This window comes from Solanum pennellii, chromosome 1, assembly GCF_001406875.1.
Source record: "Solanum pennellii chromosome 1, SPENNV200".
Lineage (NCBI taxonomy): Eukaryota > Viridiplantae > Streptophyta > Magnoliopsida > Solanales > Solanaceae > Solanum > Solanum pennellii.
Genome location: NC_028637.1, coordinates 96,508,940 through 96,527,772, shown reverse-complemented (window position 1 = coordinate 96,527,772; position 18,833 = coordinate 96,508,940). Strand labels below are relative to the sequence as shown.

Below are 18,833 nucleotides of genomic sequence, written 5' to 3'. Positions count from 1 at the left end.
GAATTTCGAATTTAATAAGAATACTTATGTTAATATTATGTGTAAAAATAACGTACATAGGTCTCTTCCGATTTGTGGACTGCTAAAAGTCAACATAGACAGGGCATTTAAGATAAGAAAGACAAAGTGTTTGCAATTAATTAGTCTTGAAGACTTGAAAACTAAATGTGTTAATTGATCATAAACTCACAAAGAAATGGCTACTACAGAATACTTTGTTCATATGTTAATGGTTGCTATGAGATTTTTTCTTCACGAGAATGATATGCACATATCCAGTGATATATAAAACAAAATACTTCCTATTTACATCAAATCGACCTTCCTTCTTATCTCAGGTGATGCAAGGAATTGTTTCAAATGTTCGTGTGGTGCATGAAAAATCTTAATATTGAATGATCACTTCGCATATAATAAGTCATCCTCTTACACAAGTCAATTATTATCTGAATTACCATAATCTACAAGGTAAGAAATGAAGAATAATCTAAAAGTATCGTACTGAATTCAAGTAGAGATCAATGGATTTTCCTGCCAAAAGAAAGAAAGTTCCAACTCATTGAACATGATCAGATTTGGGTTCTCCAGCACCAGGAGGGGGATAATTGGCTGGTGGGTAACCCTGAGGTGGCTGCTGTGGTGGTGGGTAACCCTGAGGTTGCTGCTGTGGTGGTGGGTAACCCTGAGGCGTCTGCTGTGGTGATGGATAACCCTGAGGCTGCTGTTGTGGTGGATAACCCTGAGGCTGCTGCTGAGGTGGTGGATAATCCTGGGGTTGTTGCTGAGGTGGTTGGTACTCCTGAGGGTTTTGCTGAGATGGAGGATAACCCTGAGGCTGTTGTGGTGGTGGTGGATTACCATGGGGTTGTGGGGGGTATCCTTGAGGTTGCTGCATTGGTGGATATCCAACTACAGGGGGAACGGGCTGATCTAACCGAGACATTTGTTGCACAGGTGGCACTGACATTGGGCGTGGTCCAAATTTCCCATCTCTTTTATCCATTTCAACCTTGTGTTGTGTCTGAATAGAATTATGATGATCAAGACTGGAGTGAGTGACAACTAATAATGGACATTGGACAATGGAACCTGAACGTACCATTTCAATTTAGAGTACTTCACAGACACCAATAACTGAAGTTACGACACAAGTTATACAAGCATAATTAGGTCCTTCACTAGCCATGATCAGACTTCTTTCTGAAAAAAGATTTTGATAAGTCGTATGATACAATCAACTTGCATGAGTTTTGCAAAGTATAGTTGGTCCTACATTTGATGGAGAATAAAGTTGCAGTATAATTATGATAAATCCTTTGAAATAGGGTCTAAATGAGCTGAAGGGACATAGATTAATTATGAATCCCTTGAGTGGAGTCTGAAAAATAACTTTTTTTGGCTTGGATGTTGATTCACTATTTCAATGGAACTATTACTTTTAGAAGGTAAGATAATTTGACTATTTCAATGGAACTGTGTTCATGCTAAAGGATTTCCTAGATGAAGAATGTGTTCACATACCTGCATACAGCTACAAACCCTGCCAATATAAGAGAAAAAGGTAAATGAAGATGAAAATACAGCCCGATATAAGAAATGTTTTTTGATATTTAAAATCAAGTGTCTTACGTGAAGTAAACAAGGTCAGACAAACAGTTGAGAAGCTGAGAAGCATCTTGAAGTTCTTCACTTCCAGCAAGACAAGCAATAATGCTACATATGCATGCTAACTGTTGTAGGCAAAACATGAATCCCTACAACCCCACAAGTAGTATTAGTTGGTTGCTTCATAAAAATGACAACTAACATGCTATAAACGTGCAACAACACTAATATATCATGTAAAAAATTATTTACACTACTGGATTAAAAGATGATTATGTTACAAGCAGAGAAAAGTGAGAGAGGAGATGGAGAATAGTTGAAATTACTATTATGCAGTTATCACATTTTGTTGTCTGCAGATTGAATTCATCTTGCAACATAAAGCGTGTTGAAGCAACAGAATTTCCAAAGCAAAGAAAAACCTGACAACAAAAAGTCATGTTTGATAAACAAATTAGGAAAAAAAATACAGATTCAAATATTTTCAGAAAAAATATGTAGATATATATCCAACAATGAAGCGTTATATCATATAATTATGAAATAGAAAAAAAATAAGAATGTAGGATAAACAGAAAGAAACCAGACCTCCGTGCCAAGACAAAATTTAGGGCAACGACTTTCTCCACATCTGCCGCTACAAGGCATGTAGCCTCCACAACATTTATATCTATAAAAGAAAGTCTTTCAATAACAGATATTTCAAGATGCAGCAATTCATTTACACAAACATAAAAATGGAACAATTACCTAGACATATCATTGTACAGAGCTCGTTTTCGGAGAAGATATGATGCACATGGAGCGCTTTAACATTCAAAGGTAAAGAAATAATTAATTTTGAATAGTATCACAATCAATAAGACGAACATTCATAGTACCACTTTGTGGGGGAAATATGTTGAAAAGTAAACCCTGTGCATGTATTAGTACAATACATGTATTTATTCATGAATTAGGAAAGATGAAAGGAATTTGAATGACTGAAAGTGTCCTCTCCTCCTTCGATTTTCCAACAAAACAGACAAGAAGAAAGGAAAATTTTGTGGACAGTCCAAGTTTCTGAGCAGTATATCTCCCTGTGATTAGTGATAACAGGGGATATGGAAGAGTAATTTCACCAGATCTGCTGCTAAGCAACCAACTAAATCATTGAACGATAAGCAACTTATAATTTTGCAGGAAGGTGTTAAGTAATTTGAAAAGGATACTTGGACATAAGTGACCTTCCTGTTTTATAGACAGATTTTTATCCACTTTCAAGCTGACAATAGGCATTTCGATAAGACTACCACCAACCAGTACTAGGAATAGCTTGCAGCTGCAGCTTAAATCCAAAAGCTACTTAGCTTATAGAACAATAGAGCAAAAACACTAGACTTATATACTGATAGAAGACACCTTTTGCTTGAGACATAAAGATGCTCGAAATTTCTAACGACACTTTATATTAGTTCCAAACATTGCTAGAGGGACATAGACGTCCAACGTTGAGTCAAAAATTTCAATCGGCCTCAAAGCAGAAGTGACATTAAAATCCACAGCAAATTAGGATACTGAACTTGCTTTTTTCTTAAAACAAAAATTTTTCTTCACATGCTTCAATTTTCATATTACATTACCACATTCGCTCATAAAACCCTAATTTGATGGCATTTTTCTTATTTTACAAAGCAATCCTAATAACAAATAAATTACTTATTCAGCACATAAATTCAAACATCATCAATCATAATCATTACACATAATAGAAGCACTCACCACCAAAGCGAGAAGCAACAAACTGCAAAAAAAAAAAAAACACAGATCATTCTATAAGTCAAAATCAAACGCTACATTACATAGAAAAAACTCAAAAAAAAAAATTATCGAGAGTTTACAAAGAGGATCAGTCTCAGTGGCTCTGATAAGATCAGTGTGCCAGTGATTCCGATAATTCTGACGTAACTTCATCTTCTCCATTTGATTTGCAGATGCCATTTTTGTTCCGTACACCAAAAACACGCATCAACTATGAGAGATTTTCTCAAGTATTCACGTTTTCTGTATGACAAAATTGGAGAGGAAAGGTTAAGAGGAATATTCTGATTTTCAGTACGTGTATTATTCGGAAGAGAAAGAGAATTAGAACTGAGTATACGTGCGAATTGTGATTGGTTGATATTACCACAATTTTTTCTGTTGTACGATATCTGTGCCTAACAACTTTCTGCGGACTCCACCAAATTAGTTTAACTATTCTTTTGTTATAATTTTATTATTATTATTTCATGTTGGATAATATCTAATATTACATTTTTTACATATAATTTTAATTTTAATTTTTTGTCTACATATTTAAAATCTCAAAATTAAAAAAAAAAAATTCATACCTATAATAAAATAATTCTAATATTGAATCACAAAATCTTTTTTAAAAAAAATTATGTTCTTAAATTTTATACCAAATTAAATTAGGTCCTTTTAAAGAAAATGATTGAAATATTAATAAATAGAATAGAAACTAGAAAGTTTATTATAGTATACTCACATATTTGATCGACACAAGCCAGAAAAAAGGTTGGTTTTGAAATATTTTATTGATACTAATCATATTTTAATTTATATGATAGTTTTTTATTTTTGATCTGTAACAAATAATGTTTTTTTATATATTCAGTAATAATATAACTTAAAAAATATTTTCTATGACATATTTTATACCATGAATTCATAAATCGAAACGAATAAAAATAATTTTGTTCCCTTAATTTTTGGAACTAAAAGCGACGACTCCAATTGTTATCTTTTAATTTGTTATTAATAAAAACAAGAAAAATGTTGGTAAAATTTCATGTCACGCTCTTTCTTAATCTCATCTTTCTGTTATATTATTGTTCACAATGCATTTTCGTAGCATTGAAAATTAATTGCAATTAAAATAAATTTTTTTAAAATGTAATTTTTATTAAAAATGAATTTTGTGCGTACAATTTTGTGGTTATCTTGATTCTTGTTTCCTAAATTATTCTGTGATATGAGGTTTTTAATAGTGTATGTCTTGAATGTAGGATAAATGTATAGACCTTCTTGAAATGTATTTGATCTTCAAAAACATCGAGAACACTGTTGTTTAGGGGTGGACAAGGTTGCTTATGGTTGGCCAAAGAAAGTCATTTTGATACTTGACGAATGTTGATCGGTTCTTAAATTTGATTGGGACTTCCACTTCATTTGGACATGTGACATGATTGGTCTTGAATGCCTAGTCATTGTGACATGTGACATGGGTTTGAGCTTCAAGATGAAAGTGGACCTTGGACTTGAATTTGATAAAGGATAAATTACCTATATACATACATTTTTTCCCAATTTTCATTATTCCCTACTAATTTTAAAAATTTTCAAAATCCCTTATTTTACTCAGAACCTCCAAACTCTAGATACATAAATCCGGATCCGGATTCTCTCCATTTTTCCCAAGTTCCTATTTGGATTAATGACACATGTCATAGGTTAAAATAAATGGTTAACATTTAATTTTTCAAAATAAACTTCTAACCATGATTTAGTTAATAAATATATTATATATCAAGTATCAAATTATTATAATCTCACAATCTTAGCAACATATTATTTTGTCCATATTATTTATGTACAAAAGTTTTCTTCCTATTTTGTCCATATGTCGCTTGCCATATATACAAATGCATATTTATAATATACAATCATATCCATATACAATTCACCTCTCTCCCTCTCTCTGCCCTCTCTCCTCTCTCTCCCGATCTCGTTCACCTCTCTCTTCCCTCTCCAAGTCTCGTTGCCTCTCTCCTCCCTCTCCGAATCTCGCTTGCCAAATACACAAATACATGTGTATAATATACAATTATCTAAACGATAAATATACAATTCACCTTTCTCCCACTCTTTTCTCCCTTTCTCTCAACTCTCTCGTCTCTCTCCCAGTCTCGCCTCTCTCCTCCATATAACATGTAGTTACGAATTGTAATCATCAAACTATAACAATGGAGAATAATTAGATTATATTTAAGTGACTATATGTGAAAGTTCCCCATTAATAATATATACCGAACAAAAGAAATCACTTACCAATATTGCGACTGTATAATGTTTTTTTTTTAAATAATTCATTATTAATAACAAAAAATTGTTTATCTACCTAGATTATAGAGAATTAGAGAAAAATAAAATTTAAAATACGCACATGCTTAAATTGTACATTACATATATATAATTAATGCATATGATATTAAAGTCAATAATCCATTTTATGGAAAAGTTCTTTTTTTCTTTTGGTTAGTTGAGTCAATTGAGAAAAGGATAAGAACCATGTTCCAAAGTCTACAAGTTTGTTATTTAGAGCTTGAAATTTGTTTTTCTCAAAAATACACAATTTCATTAAATATCTTATAAAATAAAATATACTCTCATAAAAAAAATACTTGTAAAAATTATGAAAATTATCATATATATATAAAATATCAAAATTAATGATACAAATAACTCCACCTGGATTATAAACATTAATTGATGTTATTACCTATATTGGAGAATCAAACTGTTAAGTAAACTAAATTCACGATACAAACGAAAGAAATTAATTAAATCATTAATTAAACGTCATTTTTCATTCTTAATTGAGATTACTTTTCTTCTTCAACTTTGTCACATCACCTATGTTAACCTTTCTTAATCGAAGTTCTTTAGAATATTTTTTATCCATATATGTTGCCCTAAAAGTGAACTTTACCGTGTATAAAATACAATTTTTTTTAACCTAAATTTATATATAAATATCAAATACGGAATGGAAAAAAAACTTCTAATGTGTTTAATGGAGAAAATATATTTTGACTTTTCAATATTTGTTTGATCAAAATATTTTGGGTAAAACTTATATGTACCGAGTGTTTACACCAAGCCAATACATGAATGTTATATGTTTAAATTTATAATTTATTTTACTTTTTTTAAAAAACTTCTAATGTGTTTAATATGGAGAAAATATATTTTGATTTTCCAATATTTGTTTGATCAAAATATTTTGGGTAAAACTTATATGCACCGGGTGTTTACACCAAGCCAATATAAGCATGTTTAAGTTTATAATTTATTTTACTTTATTAAATTACTTACTAATGCATTTTACGTTCACTTAGCGTAAGCACCCCGTGCGAAGATACTTTACCTTTAACTCCAATTCACTTCCCATATTATCTAGACATATACAAATATGTTAACTCACGTATATTGAACATAAAAAAAAAAGTTAAATCCATCTATTTTTTTAAGAAAATATTTCTTTTGATAAATAATCGTCTTTATTAGAAAATATTTTAACTCAATATGATATATCAAATTTTCAATATAAGAATCGAGATCGAGCGACAACTAACAATCACACTAGGCGCGTGAATTCACTCACATCCTTCTCGCTAAGTAAAATGTTTTTTTTTTTTTTACGTTATAAATATTACTCCTATTTCTTAGTCAATTTCAAGAAACAACAAGTCAACCCAGAAACCCAAGAAAATACGCAAAAACATTCACCAAATTTAATATTTTTTTGTACAATATATTATATTACCCAAAAATCTAATTGACTGAATTCCAATTTGGAATGTTTTTTTTTTTCTTTTTCTAATGTATATTTCTAGGCACAGAGAGAAGAGGTGAATGATTCAGTAAAACATCCTCATTCTTTACTAAAGAATCATCTTTGAAAAGGGGAAAAAAACATGTTTTTGATTCTGGGTCATTCTAGTTTGAATCTTTTTCTTGTAATTGTAGTGTTAGCAGTTACTTGTTTTAGTTCTTGTTGGGTTTTGTATGGAGAACAAGTTCAAGGTGGGGATGGTTTGCATAAGAGTGCTACTCTTTCTAGCTTCATATATGCAACTACTGTGCTCAAACCTTATGAATGGAGATACATTAGTGGTAATTTTTTTGGATTAGTTGATTAAAGTTTGTATATTTATCCTTTTTCTTAAAGGGGTTTTGATTATTTTATGTTTTGTTTTTGGGAGGGTTGTTGTGGTATGTGAATTTTAAGTTTCATTCTGGGACCTTGACGATATTTGGGATGATGGGGTTTGATTCTTGTAGAATTCTTGATATCTTGTTTTATTTGGATGGTTTTTCTGTACTTGTTGCTATATTTCTTGTGTTCATCAATGCAAGAATCGATGAATGTAGCGAGAGATGTATGAGAGGGATAGTTTGAGTTGTTTTTACTTATTGATGGTTTATGGATCACTTGTTCATTCATGTATCAGGTGCACTGGGAGGGGGGTGGGGTGGGGGAGGGATTCTGGGACCTCGACGAAATTTGGGATACTGAGGGTTGATTCTTCTAGAATTCTTGATATCTATTCCTGTATTCATCAATGTAAGAATAGATGAGTGCATCTAGAGATGTATGAGAGCAATAATTCGAGTTGCTTATTTCATTTTTGAGTTGTTTTTACTGATTGATGGTCTATGGATCACTCGTTTCACTTAATTATTAGTTGCACTGGGAGGGAGATGGGGTGGGGGAGAGTTTGACGGAGCAGGGGAGGGATTCTCGGATCTTGACAAAAATTGGGATACCGGGGTTTGATTCTCTTAAATTCTTGATATCTATTTCTTGCATTCATCAGTGCAAGAAAGATGAATGCAGTGAGTGATGTATGAGGGCAATATTCCGAGTTGCTTGTTTCTTTTTTGAGTTGTTTTAACTGATTGATGGTCTACGGATCACTTGTATAACTAATGTATCAGTTGCACTGGGAGGGGATGGATGAAGTTAGAGGTACTGGGTTTTGATTCTTTTAGAGTTTTTGTTACCTGTTTCTCTGTATTCATCAATGCATGAATAGATTAATGCAGTTAGAGATGTATGAGAGCAATATTTCGAGTTGCTTGGTTCGTTTGAGTTGTTTTAACTGATTGATAGTCTATGGATCACTCGTTTACTGATGTATCAGTTGCTTTGATGTAAATATGTAATTGCTTGTGCTGATTCAACCAACTGGTTTTGTTTATTTATTCTTGTTAGCATTTCCATAGTTTTAAAACAAAAAAAATCCTTGGTCATGAGCTGCTCGCTCTGTTATTCAATTGTTGTGGATTTAGCTTGTTCTCTGCCTTAGTGTTTGTAATGTTCTATTATTAATTACTCCATTCTAGCTATCTTGGTTTTGTTTGTGAAGTATCAGTGTTTACATCTATCTATGTAATTTTTTGAAAACTGGGTTTTTACAGGCAGATTAGTGCTATCTTATTTTCTCTGTATATTTTTGAGAAGTGTTCTTTACAGGCAGATTAGTGTTATCTTATTTTTTAGTCTCGGTTTTTCAAATGGTTCCTATCTGGATCTCCTTATTTGATGGATATCCTTAGAGATGTTTCTGCGTTGGTTGTATCACGGATAATTGTGTGAGGAAGTGTTGAATGGAGAATATACTGTGTTGTGACTTCACACAGTTTAAGGTTTCTTTCCATTTTAATTGATGGCTTACTGGTTTTGGTTTCCATGCCTTTCTGCAGTGGACTTACCACCATGGTTCTCTTCGGTGACTATTGCTTTGGAATCCAATATTGGCGTTGTAAGTGCATGACTGAAACTTGCATCATTGAAATGTTCTGCTTATAACTTTGGAATCTCTTTTTGGTTGTCTTTATTATGATTATGCAATTTGCTCCTTTTGCCCATTACAATTTCTCTGTTTTTTTCCGTGATACTGGTGTTAGAGGATTTTTGTCGCTGACCATACCATGCTTTTAATCCCAATAATTATCCTTCTACAATCTTTAATTCCTGAATTTAACTGCATGCAGGACCTGAAAAGAATAGGAAAAGTAAGTACTTTGCCGATGATCTGCTTCCGAGAAGGAAGTCCGCCCCTTCCAGATGTTCATAACACTTCTCTTACAGGTCTAGGTACAAAAATCATTCTCTTAACAGACTGAGCATGCCAAATCATGTGGCCACGAAGTAATTAATAATATTAGTTTTTCTCTGTAGTGATAGACCACATTTCCAATAGTTCCTTTGGAGGATCACAAGATCTTCAAATGGTTGAGAAGTGCTACCCCATGCAGAAAAGTATATCCTTGATGTTGACAAATGAGCAGGTTTATTCTTAACTTTGTAATATATGTGGGCTAGTTACTTCTTTGTAGTATACTAGCTTCTCCATTTGAGAGATAAATTTCTTTTCAGTAGTGGTCTTATGCATATTTACTTGGGGTTTGAAATAAGTTTTTTCGCAGATTCGTCCAGGAATATGGTATTTTGGGTTATTTAATGGCATCGGACCTTTAAGGACACAATCAAAAATGGTACTTGCTCTAACTTATTTATATTCCGCATCTTGTCCATTATCTTTTGCACTTCTTTCTTATGGACATTTCTATTTGAGTTTTCAACATATGATCAGATAGACATTATTTATTTGTTTAAATGATCTTCTGATGTATCTGAACATCTCTATGTGATCAATTAATACCCTGTGTTTTTTAAGTTTTAGTAAAAGAATTGAACTCGATTTTCTCTCCTATTTACTACAGAGATAAATAATTAAATTATCACTACATTTATCTCTTTTTCTACCTAAGCAGAGGAATTTAAAGAGGAAAGGCCTGCTACTCCTCTTCTTTGGCTTGAACCTAAACGATGGTGCAAAATGAAAGAGGAGAGCTAACATGATTGATCTTATTTGGGGTTAATCAATCACATGAACTCTTCCAGTAGTTAAGAAATAATGACTTTGACTTCCACCAGCTCTGTTGCTACTGAACCTTAGAGAAATGCGGGGAGATGGCTTGCACCTGCTCTTTTGTGGTTGGCATGCATTTTGTGAAACTAGTGAAAAGGATTTCTAAGTGGAAAGAAATTAAGAAGTGATAGATTTGTGAGAGCGTTGGAGTTATGTTTCTAATAAAGGAACAACACCGCTAGGTTAAGAATGGGCTTCAATCTAACAAAGCTCTAAGATACGAGTACACATTAGTGAGGAAGTGCTCCGCCTAAGACAGAAGCCTGCTCTCTTCCTTGTGGGCAGTTGTTAGTGAGGAGGAATACATACTGAAAATTGTTTCCTCCAAACTTGTAATGAAACTTTCCTCTGTAAATACTTGCCAGCAGTTTTGGTACTTTTTAATACAATACCTATATAAATCAAAAAAACATAATTTGTTTCCTCCAAAAGGTAGCAGGTGTGTCTTCAGTTCCACTGGATTGTTTACTTGTATGATGATGATTTGTGTTCCTTTGTCATAACAATGAAAGAAATACTACTCTATCAATTAAACTGGAGATTCTAAGAATCAAATCTCACTCCCCCAACCCTTGGAGTGAAGCTTACCACTGTGAAACAAATATCTTTCTTTTAAAGTCGTAATACCATCATTTTAACAGTTTAATATCTTAACTAGCTAATTTCTATTGACTGGTTTCTCTTTGCAGATTAATCGAGGACATTCATACTCATTCAGTGGTAATATAACTGTGGAAGGCTGTACAAATTCCGCTATGCTGGGGAAATTCTGCAACCAAACAATTAGTTTACTCTCATGTTCGGATACCTATATATCTCCTCAAAGTGGAATAGGTATGCAAATTTGTTGGAGTGTGTGACCATCTCATCTAACATATTTGTTAGAGAGAGTACACTTTAATTTACTTAATTATATTCAGGGTCCTGTTTCTTTTTTCACGGGCTAAAGCATGTGAAAATTCTCTTTGATAATGGGTGGTAGTGACATTCGATATCAGGACCTCTGCTTGCTCTGAGATCATCTCATTCTAAAAGCTTAAGCTGGTAGAGAGAGCATACTTTTATTTACTTAAGTATATCCTTAAATCTTATAAAACTGCAGCCAATATGACTACCTGTGGAGGTACCGAGAAGAGCTGTCTTGACGTCGCTGGGTCAAAAGTCTACTCATTGGATGTAGTGAGTATTGCCGAGGAGATAATAATCACAGCATTAAATATCACGTTCACTCAATTACAGCGTTCTAATGGGGCCATCAATAGCAGTGGACATCCCCTGATGTGTTATGTTCGGCATGGGACTTTACCGCAGCCACAACTGTATGATTATTCTGCTGATATAAACAGATCGCCATTGGTCATACCTTTACCTAGACTTGGTCGTTGGTATATTAAAATACTGCCAGCAAACCTGTCAGAAAGCACGTCGGCAATCCAAGAAATGAACTCTACAATATGCTTTTCATTGGAATGGCAAGTACTTCGGTGTCCTGTGGATAAGGCTGGATTGAACTGTACAACAGCAAAATACACATTTCAGGTGGACTTTTAATGAGTTTGTCTGCTTCAATCTTTCTCAAAACTTCTCATTAATTTTGTATACTTGTTTACTTGCACATTAATATTGAACATTATGTATGGTCATTGTGAATTTGGATAACTCAATGTCCTGCTTAATAAAAGAAAATGATACACTAGATGTATAGATATACATTTTCCCTTCCAGTACAAATAGCACGCATCAAAGCTGACCTGATTAGTTTGTCAATTCATTTTATCTCTTTTTTTTTTTGACTGTGGGTGGGTGGATGGGGAGTCTTGAAATAGTAGCAGGACTTTCCATTAACTACCTCGTAATTGTTCTGTGCAGACGTTTCTGAAAAGAACTCCATTTGTCGCTTTTGAATCCTATTATCTACCTATCAGTGGAGAAGTTTCCTCAGGCTCTGCTAATTTTCCTTTGGGACCTCTTTTGAGTAATTCCTCTGATGGTGATTACACTTGGACCTTTTTCCTTCTGGACATTCCCGATGGTGCTGGTGGTGGAAATATTCATGTCTGCGTTGCATCAGAAGCAAAGATAAGTGGGGAAATATATGCCAGATATGGTGGATTTCCCTCTCTTAGTAATTGGGATTACTTCTATGCAAACAGCACAAGCAATAGCAATGGTTCCATGTTTTTTAAGTTATATGATGCAAGTGATAAATCCTTTAGCTTTTATATCATATATGCTAGAGGAGGAACATGGAGTTTTGGGTTAAGGCACCCAATTTCAAACAGGCATAGTTCGACAGTTGAAACTACCATGTCTATCTCACTAGAGAGATGCCCAGCGAAATGCTCTTCGCATGGGGCATGCAAGTCTGTGTTGGATTCAAGTGGTCTCACATTCTACAGGTTCATATATGACGATTTCTGAAGATTAAGCTATTGGGTTCTCAACTTCTCATGTTCTCATGCAATAAATCTGTCTTTTTCAGTTTCTGTGATTGTGATCGACGCACTGGAGGCTTTGATTGCAGTGTTGAACTGGTTTCTTCTTCAGGTAAATCATTGTATTTTTGTGCCATTCGGACTTATGTCAGTGTCTTTAGCCATTTTAAGAGAACTGTTGCTACATCCTCTGTGGTTTCTTTGTTTGTTTGTTTGTATTTTTGAAAGTCTTCACTTAGCACTTAAAATTGAATCTGGAACTAGACGTTGCAGATTAGAGTAACTGGTTACTGTTTGCACAATCAGTACCATATCGAGTAAACCTGTCAATTTATTCAATGTATGATAATATGAGGAGCAACATTTGTGTGTTCTGAGTGGTGATAGCTTGCTCTGATCATGATTCTGTTTAAGCCATTTCAATTGCTGCATGTGTTTCACCAACAAAAATAAAAAATAACAAATTGCAACATTATGTTGCCAACATGTCTTTTAACATGCTTTTTGCTATTGCTAGTACACTCTTGATTATTATTTGTTTGCTTATGTTTTGCTAACATTTTAACTCAGTTAGTTCTCATTAGTAGCCAATTAATTATGCAATGGATCTTTTAAAGGACAAGTGCTGAAAACTCATGTAGGACAAATGTGGCAATCGATTTCCCTTATTGGATCCAATGCTGCAGCTTTGCTCCCTGCTTACTGGGCCCTCCGTCATAAGGTGATTAGCTAATCCCATAACATCCTAAGGCAATTGATTTCTTCTGATTGATATTCAAGTGAAGAGGCTGTTAAAATCAGATATCTAGGGTTAATTTCAGTAGACAAACTTTTTCAGAGTGTGAGTATAATAATTTTTTTTCAGTGGACAAGCGGATGAACTTGAGGTAGAGCTATACCTTGGATTCTTCATTTTTCTATGCCTCCTTTCTTCTGCAGGCATTTGCTGAATGGGTTCTTTACACATCAAGTGGTATCTCAAGTGGCCTGTATCATGCATGTGATCTTGGCACTTGGTGTCCATTGTCCTATCATGTCTTACAGGTATCACTCCTATGCATTTTGCTATATTGCATTTTTCCGTTTGGTGGCTAAGTAATTATATGGTTTCCTTTTTGTCGATTGGCCCCAGTTCATGGATTTCTGGCTCTCTTTCATGGCTGTTGTTAGTACTTTTGTTTACTTGTCTACTATTGACGAAGTTACAAAGAGGGCGATTCACACTGTTGTTGCTATCCTGACAGCCCTCATGGCTGAAAATGGACCAACCAAGTAAAGTTCCTCTTTTTCCAGTAGAAGTTTGCATTTGGTTTTCTTGTCATTGAACCGTTTGAATCAGCTTTAACTCAGTCAACATTTACAGGTCCTCAAACATTATTCTTGTCGTCGCTATTGGTACTTTGGCTCTGTTCATTGGGTTCCTCATTGAATTCTTTACTCATCATAGATGGATTTCCTTTTCAACAGAAATTTGTTTGAACATGCTCAACAGGTAGGTGGAATTTTTGTTCTAAAAATTTAGACATGTAAATTTTTAGAATTTATATATTTGTTTTAATATCTAACAAAATTCAGCTAAGTATGATTTTGAATGCAGATGGGAAACTGTAAAAGCATGGATTCATAATTTCATTCGGTCTCTTCTGAAGCGCTTTCGGTGGCGCTTTTTACTTGCGGGATTCACTGCATTAGCAATGGCTGCTATAAGCTGGAAACTTGAAACAAGTCAAAATTACTGGATATGGCACAGGTCTGAAGAGCTATCAAGCATTTCTCCTACGTCTTTTTGATTCTCTCTCTCTTTCCTACTCTTTCTCTGACATCTTTCATATCTCATTTCTGCAGTGCATGGCATGTTTCGATATATACTTCTTCATTTCTTTTTCTCTGTTCAAAAGCAACAGCAGTTAACTGTGAGAACGAACAACCTCGATCAGAGAACTATGAGTTGGCTCGGCAAAATTCTTTCAATGGTAGTAACGAAAGAGGTGGTAGATAGTTCATAATAGAATCTACTTCAGCTCAAGCACATAACATATAGAGGCTAGAGCTGCTTGATGCTGAGAACGTTTGATGAACTGCACCAAGAAGTCACTTCTCTACAGTAGGCAAGTGATTACAAGCAAATGTTTGTCAGTCGTTTTCAACAATCAAAAAAAAATGTTTGTTAGTCATTGTCAAATAGTTTTCTTTTTCTTCTTTGAAGTTTTACTTGCTAAGGGATACACCATAGGTGTCCTTTTTATAGGAACCAAAAGCAGAAAAGGTCCATTTTGTGTAGTCAGGAAAGTTATAGCTTACAATAGGGAAGATGAAAAGGGAAAGAAGATTGGTGCTAGGTATAGTAACTTTGTTTTAATTCTTTCTCCGTTGAGTTAATACTGGTAGCGGAGGTGCAAGGCAAACCACACAAGTTCATATATTGGGTGAAGTCTGTAATGAAATTGTTCCAATGAGGAGTCCTATTTATAAAGTCCCATATATGCTGTTGCATAGCCCACTGTTCAATTGTTTGTACGTATTACACTTGTAGCAGATGTTATGTGAAATCGGTGAACCATGATTGTTTAGTATCGGAAGGAAGAGGGAGGAATGTACATTCTCTGAATGGAAGTTGAATCTTCTCATTATACAGATCCTTGTGAAGCTACAGGTAAAATCTGAGTTTCTTTCAGAAATAAATCTCTACAGACAAGAAGCCAACAGTATAGACAATCTCCCTTCAGTCTTGCAAAAAAGAAATGTTTACTGTAGATATCATGTTCTTGTGTTTCCCTGAAAAGAATGTCGCGAAGCCACCATCCATCAAAAGGTTCTTTTGGCTTCCTGAAGCTTAGGGTTTGGCTTGAGATCATACTAGTGCATAGCATGACAATATTTTCTTGTGTTTAGAAGGAGGCTATAACATGATTTACACCATTGTTGCGCAGAGGTTTACATTTCATCATTCAGTCTGGCAACCCCTGCACTTGCTACATTGTATCCAATCTTACTCTTGTCTCTTAATTACATCCTTCCCTGTTCTCCTCCATTTTCATGCTAAAAAGCAGCCCAAGTCTTTGGTTGCTTCATGCTAATGTGTTGATTCCATGAGTAATAATTTCCATGCTACAGCCTGGTGATTTGTTATGCAGCCGCTCTCTAGCCATTTCCCAGATCAAGGCTGCATCAGGCCAATTACCATCAGAGGCACACAAGTTTGACATCAGGGCGTAAATAGCAGTATCATTTGGATCTATCACGAAAAGCTTTTCTGCGGCCCATTTTGCCAATTTCACATCTCCATGGATTCTACAAGCGCCAACGAAAGCCTTCAGGGCATCTGGTTGGGATTCAACTGGCATTGAGTTTAGAACTTCATAAGCCTCATTTAGAAGGCCCAATCGTCCAAAAAGATCTATGAGACAGGTATAGTGTTCTGAGCTTGGCACAATTTGGTAGTTATTCGTCATTAAACTGAAGTACTGCATCCCTTTACTAAAGAGACCACCATGGCTACAGGCAGAGAGAACCTCTAGAAATACAATACTATCTGGCTTCACACCATTTTCCAACATTTCCTCAAAAAGTTGAATAGCTTCCTTTGAAAAGCCATGGGATGCATAAGCTCCAATCATTGAGGTCCATGAAAAAAGATGTGGTGCTTTTATTGAGCTGAAGGACTGGTAAGCATGAGCTATACTACCACACTTTGAGTATGCATTTATCAATGCATTTCCAATTGATATAGAATTCGAGAATACATATTTAACTGCATAAGCATGAACTTGTACAGTTTCAGTGGCCATTGATAAGTTACCACATGAACTAAGAACACTAGCCAAAGTGAGCTCATCAGGAACAAAATCCTCTCTTACCATCCTTTTTAGAAGTTCCATAGCTTCCTTCCCATCTCCACGACGTCCATAACCTACAATAATAGTGGTCCAAGAAACTACATTTCTGAAGGCCATTGCATCAAAAGCCTTGCGAGCATCGGTTATATGTTCATTCTTTGCATACATATCAACAAGTGCACTTTCAACCACCACATCCTTGTTAAGGCAAGCTTTAATAACAAGACCTTGGATCTGCCTACCTGAGTCATAGAACCCCAAACTAGCACAGGAATTAAGTAGACTAGCAAATGTAAACTCATCCCCCTCAAACCCCTCCGATCTCATCAAACTGAATAACCAAAAAGCCTCTTCACCCAAACCATTCATTACACAGCAAGAAATCATAACATTCCATAACACCAAATCACGCGCCAAGACCCCATCAAGAACACACCTAGCCTCTCCAATCAACCCAAACTTCCCATACAAATCAACAAGAGTTGCACCAAGAAAACAACTTTGATCATATCCCAACTTAACGATAGCAGAATGCAACTCCTTGACCAACCAAACACCACCCTTTAACTCCACACAAAGTCGGAGCAACCCACAGAAAGTAATGCAATCAGGAGACACCGATTCCATCAACATTTGCTTGAAATAACAAAACCCCAGATGACCATTTGTCTTTACACGGTCAACAGAATACCTTAAACCACATATCAATGTATTCCAAGTAACAATATTTCTTTCACACATTTCATCGAACACCTTGCACGCATCAACAAACTTCATACATTTTACATAAACTTGCAATAGCTGATTTCCCAAAGAAAGAACACTAGTCATACCCAACTTAATAACATTTCCATGTATACATTTCCCTTCATCAAGATCGCCCATCTTCGCCGAAATCTTAAGGGAACTAGAAATACAAGCGTGGAATTTACATGAATCATTATTAACTAAAAGTGAATTGCTGGTGGTCGATAGAAATAGTAACTGCTGATTGAAGTATATCGTCGGAATTGGTATAATTCGGTATTTGATAATCATGGATCAAGATTAACCAATCCTTTTGTATTGTTCAATGTTTTCGAGTTAATTACTCAAATAATCACATAATTATTCGTCCGTTAAAAAAAATGACTATACTTTTAACAAATTTAAAGTATATTTTAATGTGTTTTTTCTCTTAAGTTCGATTCAATCGAAGAATCGCAATTTAAACTTTTGAGATTGTTAGTTGTGACCAAAGAAAATGTTGTGAGGTTACATCTTAATATGATGCTTTTTTAGAATAAAGTTTTATCTTTGAATTTAACTACTCATATTTAAATGTGAAATGATTGACTAATCAAATACTGAGAATATATTTGCTATATTGTTTATGAATTATTCATATGATATATATTTTAAGATATAAATAAATGTACGGCAGCAGCCAAGAGGAATGTGACTTTGGACCCATTTGGATGGCTTAATAAAAGCAGCTTTAAAAAAGTACTTTTGAAAGTGCTGAAACTTATTTTTAAAATAAGCAGTTACGCGTTTGGATAAAAGTGCTGAAGTTGCTATGCCGAACGTCAAAAGGGAAAAATGGAAGAAAGAGATGTTAGGGTTATGTGGGTAATTTGGAGATTGTATAAAAATATTAAGGGCAAAAAGATAAAAATGTGATCAACTTAAAATAGCTTATAAGCTAAAAAAAAAAAGCACCCCTACCCCAGCTTTTAACTTTTGGCTTAAAATAATTTTTTTTTAACTGAAAATAAGTTATTTTGAGTATTGCCAAACAGCTAAATAAGTCAAAAACCAGCTTTTAAGTCAGTTTGACCAGCTTTTAAGCTGAACCAAACAGGCTCTTTGTCTAAAGAATTGTGTGTGTCAATCAAATATTATTATTATATGGTTATAATAAAGAATTGTCAGCCGCCAATGGTGATCATGGTTATCTTTTTTAAGCAAGTTGGTACAATGTTGACAAGAATGTCATCACTTGTTGTCTCCACTTCAACCATTAATTCATATTTATATATATTGATATATATGCAATTTTGAAATAGTTTCACCCGACATATTTTTTCACTTTTACTATCATTTTATATTATATTTTCGGTGACAGTTAAACAAATCCTTAAATCCGTCTATTTGCAATAAATTTTAAATATATTAAAAATAAATAAATCACACAAATAAATTTGGTACAA

General features: G+C 34.3%; 3 protein-coding genes across 13 annotated transcripts; 1 reads left to right on the top strand and 2 right to left on the bottom strand.

Moving 5' to 3' along the window:
- Positions 1–369: 369 nt before the first annotated feature.
- On the bottom strand, positions 370–3,785 carry LOC107014884 (basic salivary proline-rich protein 2-like). 8 transcript variants are annotated; one of them, XR_003577808.1, is made up of 9 exons: positions 3,486–3,784; positions 3,367–3,388; positions 2,356–2,412; positions 2,194–2,275; positions 1,932–2,027; positions 1,630–1,754; positions 1,522–1,540; positions 1,100–1,200; positions 885–1,021 (listed from the first exon to the last, which is right to left on the bottom strand). XR_003577808.1 is itself a non-coding variant. In XM_015215000.2 (8 exons), the coding sequence occupies exons 1-8, from the start codon at positions 3,583–3,585 to the stop codon at positions 557–559; spliced, it is 966 nt and encodes a 321-aa protein (XP_015070486.1). In that variant the 5' UTR covers positions 3,586–3,773; the 3' UTR covers positions 370–556. The 8 variants fall into 8 exon arrangements, 7 of the variants coding, with proteins under 7 accessions (XP_015070486.1, XP_027772073.1, XP_015070494.1 ...); XM_015215000.2 differs by lacking the exon at positions 1,100–1,200 and having other exon boundaries at positions 370–1,021; positions 3,486–3,773; XM_027916272.1 differs by lacking the exon at positions 1,100–1,200 and having other exon boundaries at positions 370–1,021; positions 1,949–2,027; positions 3,486–3,598.
- Positions 3,786–7,108: 3,323 nt separating this feature from the next.
- LOC107002631 lies at positions 7,109–15,313 on the top strand. 4 transcript variants are annotated; one of them, XM_027916266.1, is made up of 15 exons: positions 7,109–7,545; positions 9,139–9,197; positions 9,430–9,526; positions 9,617–9,726; positions 9,865–9,933; positions 11,060–11,204; positions 11,473–11,909; positions 12,240–12,769; positions 12,853–12,917; positions 13,447–13,526; positions 13,745–13,849; positions 13,938–14,077; positions 14,169–14,297; positions 14,403–14,555; positions 14,651–15,310. In XM_027916266.1, exons 1-15 carry the CDS (start codon positions 7,347–7,349, stop codon positions 14,802–14,804), a joined length of 2,472 nt encoding a protein of 823 aa, XP_027772067.1. In that variant the 5' UTR covers positions 7,109–7,346; the 3' UTR covers positions 14,805–15,310. The 4 variants fall into 4 exon arrangements, with proteins under 4 accessions (XP_027772067.1, XP_027772060.1, XP_015056332.1 ...); XM_027916259.1 differs by having other exon boundaries at positions 13,423–13,526; XM_015200846.2 differs by having other exon boundaries at positions 7,110–7,545; positions 9,430–9,532; positions 14,651–15,313.
- Positions 15,314–15,873: 560 nt separating this feature from the next.
- On the bottom strand, positions 15,874–17,526 carry LOC107002761 (pentatricopeptide repeat-containing protein At2g46050, mitochondrial). Its single transcript, XM_015200959.2, has one exon. The coding sequence runs from the start codon at positions 17,524–17,526 to the stop codon at positions 15,874–15,876; it is 1,653 nt and encodes a 550-aa protein (XP_015056445.2).
- Positions 17,527–18,833: the final 1,307 nt, after the last annotated feature.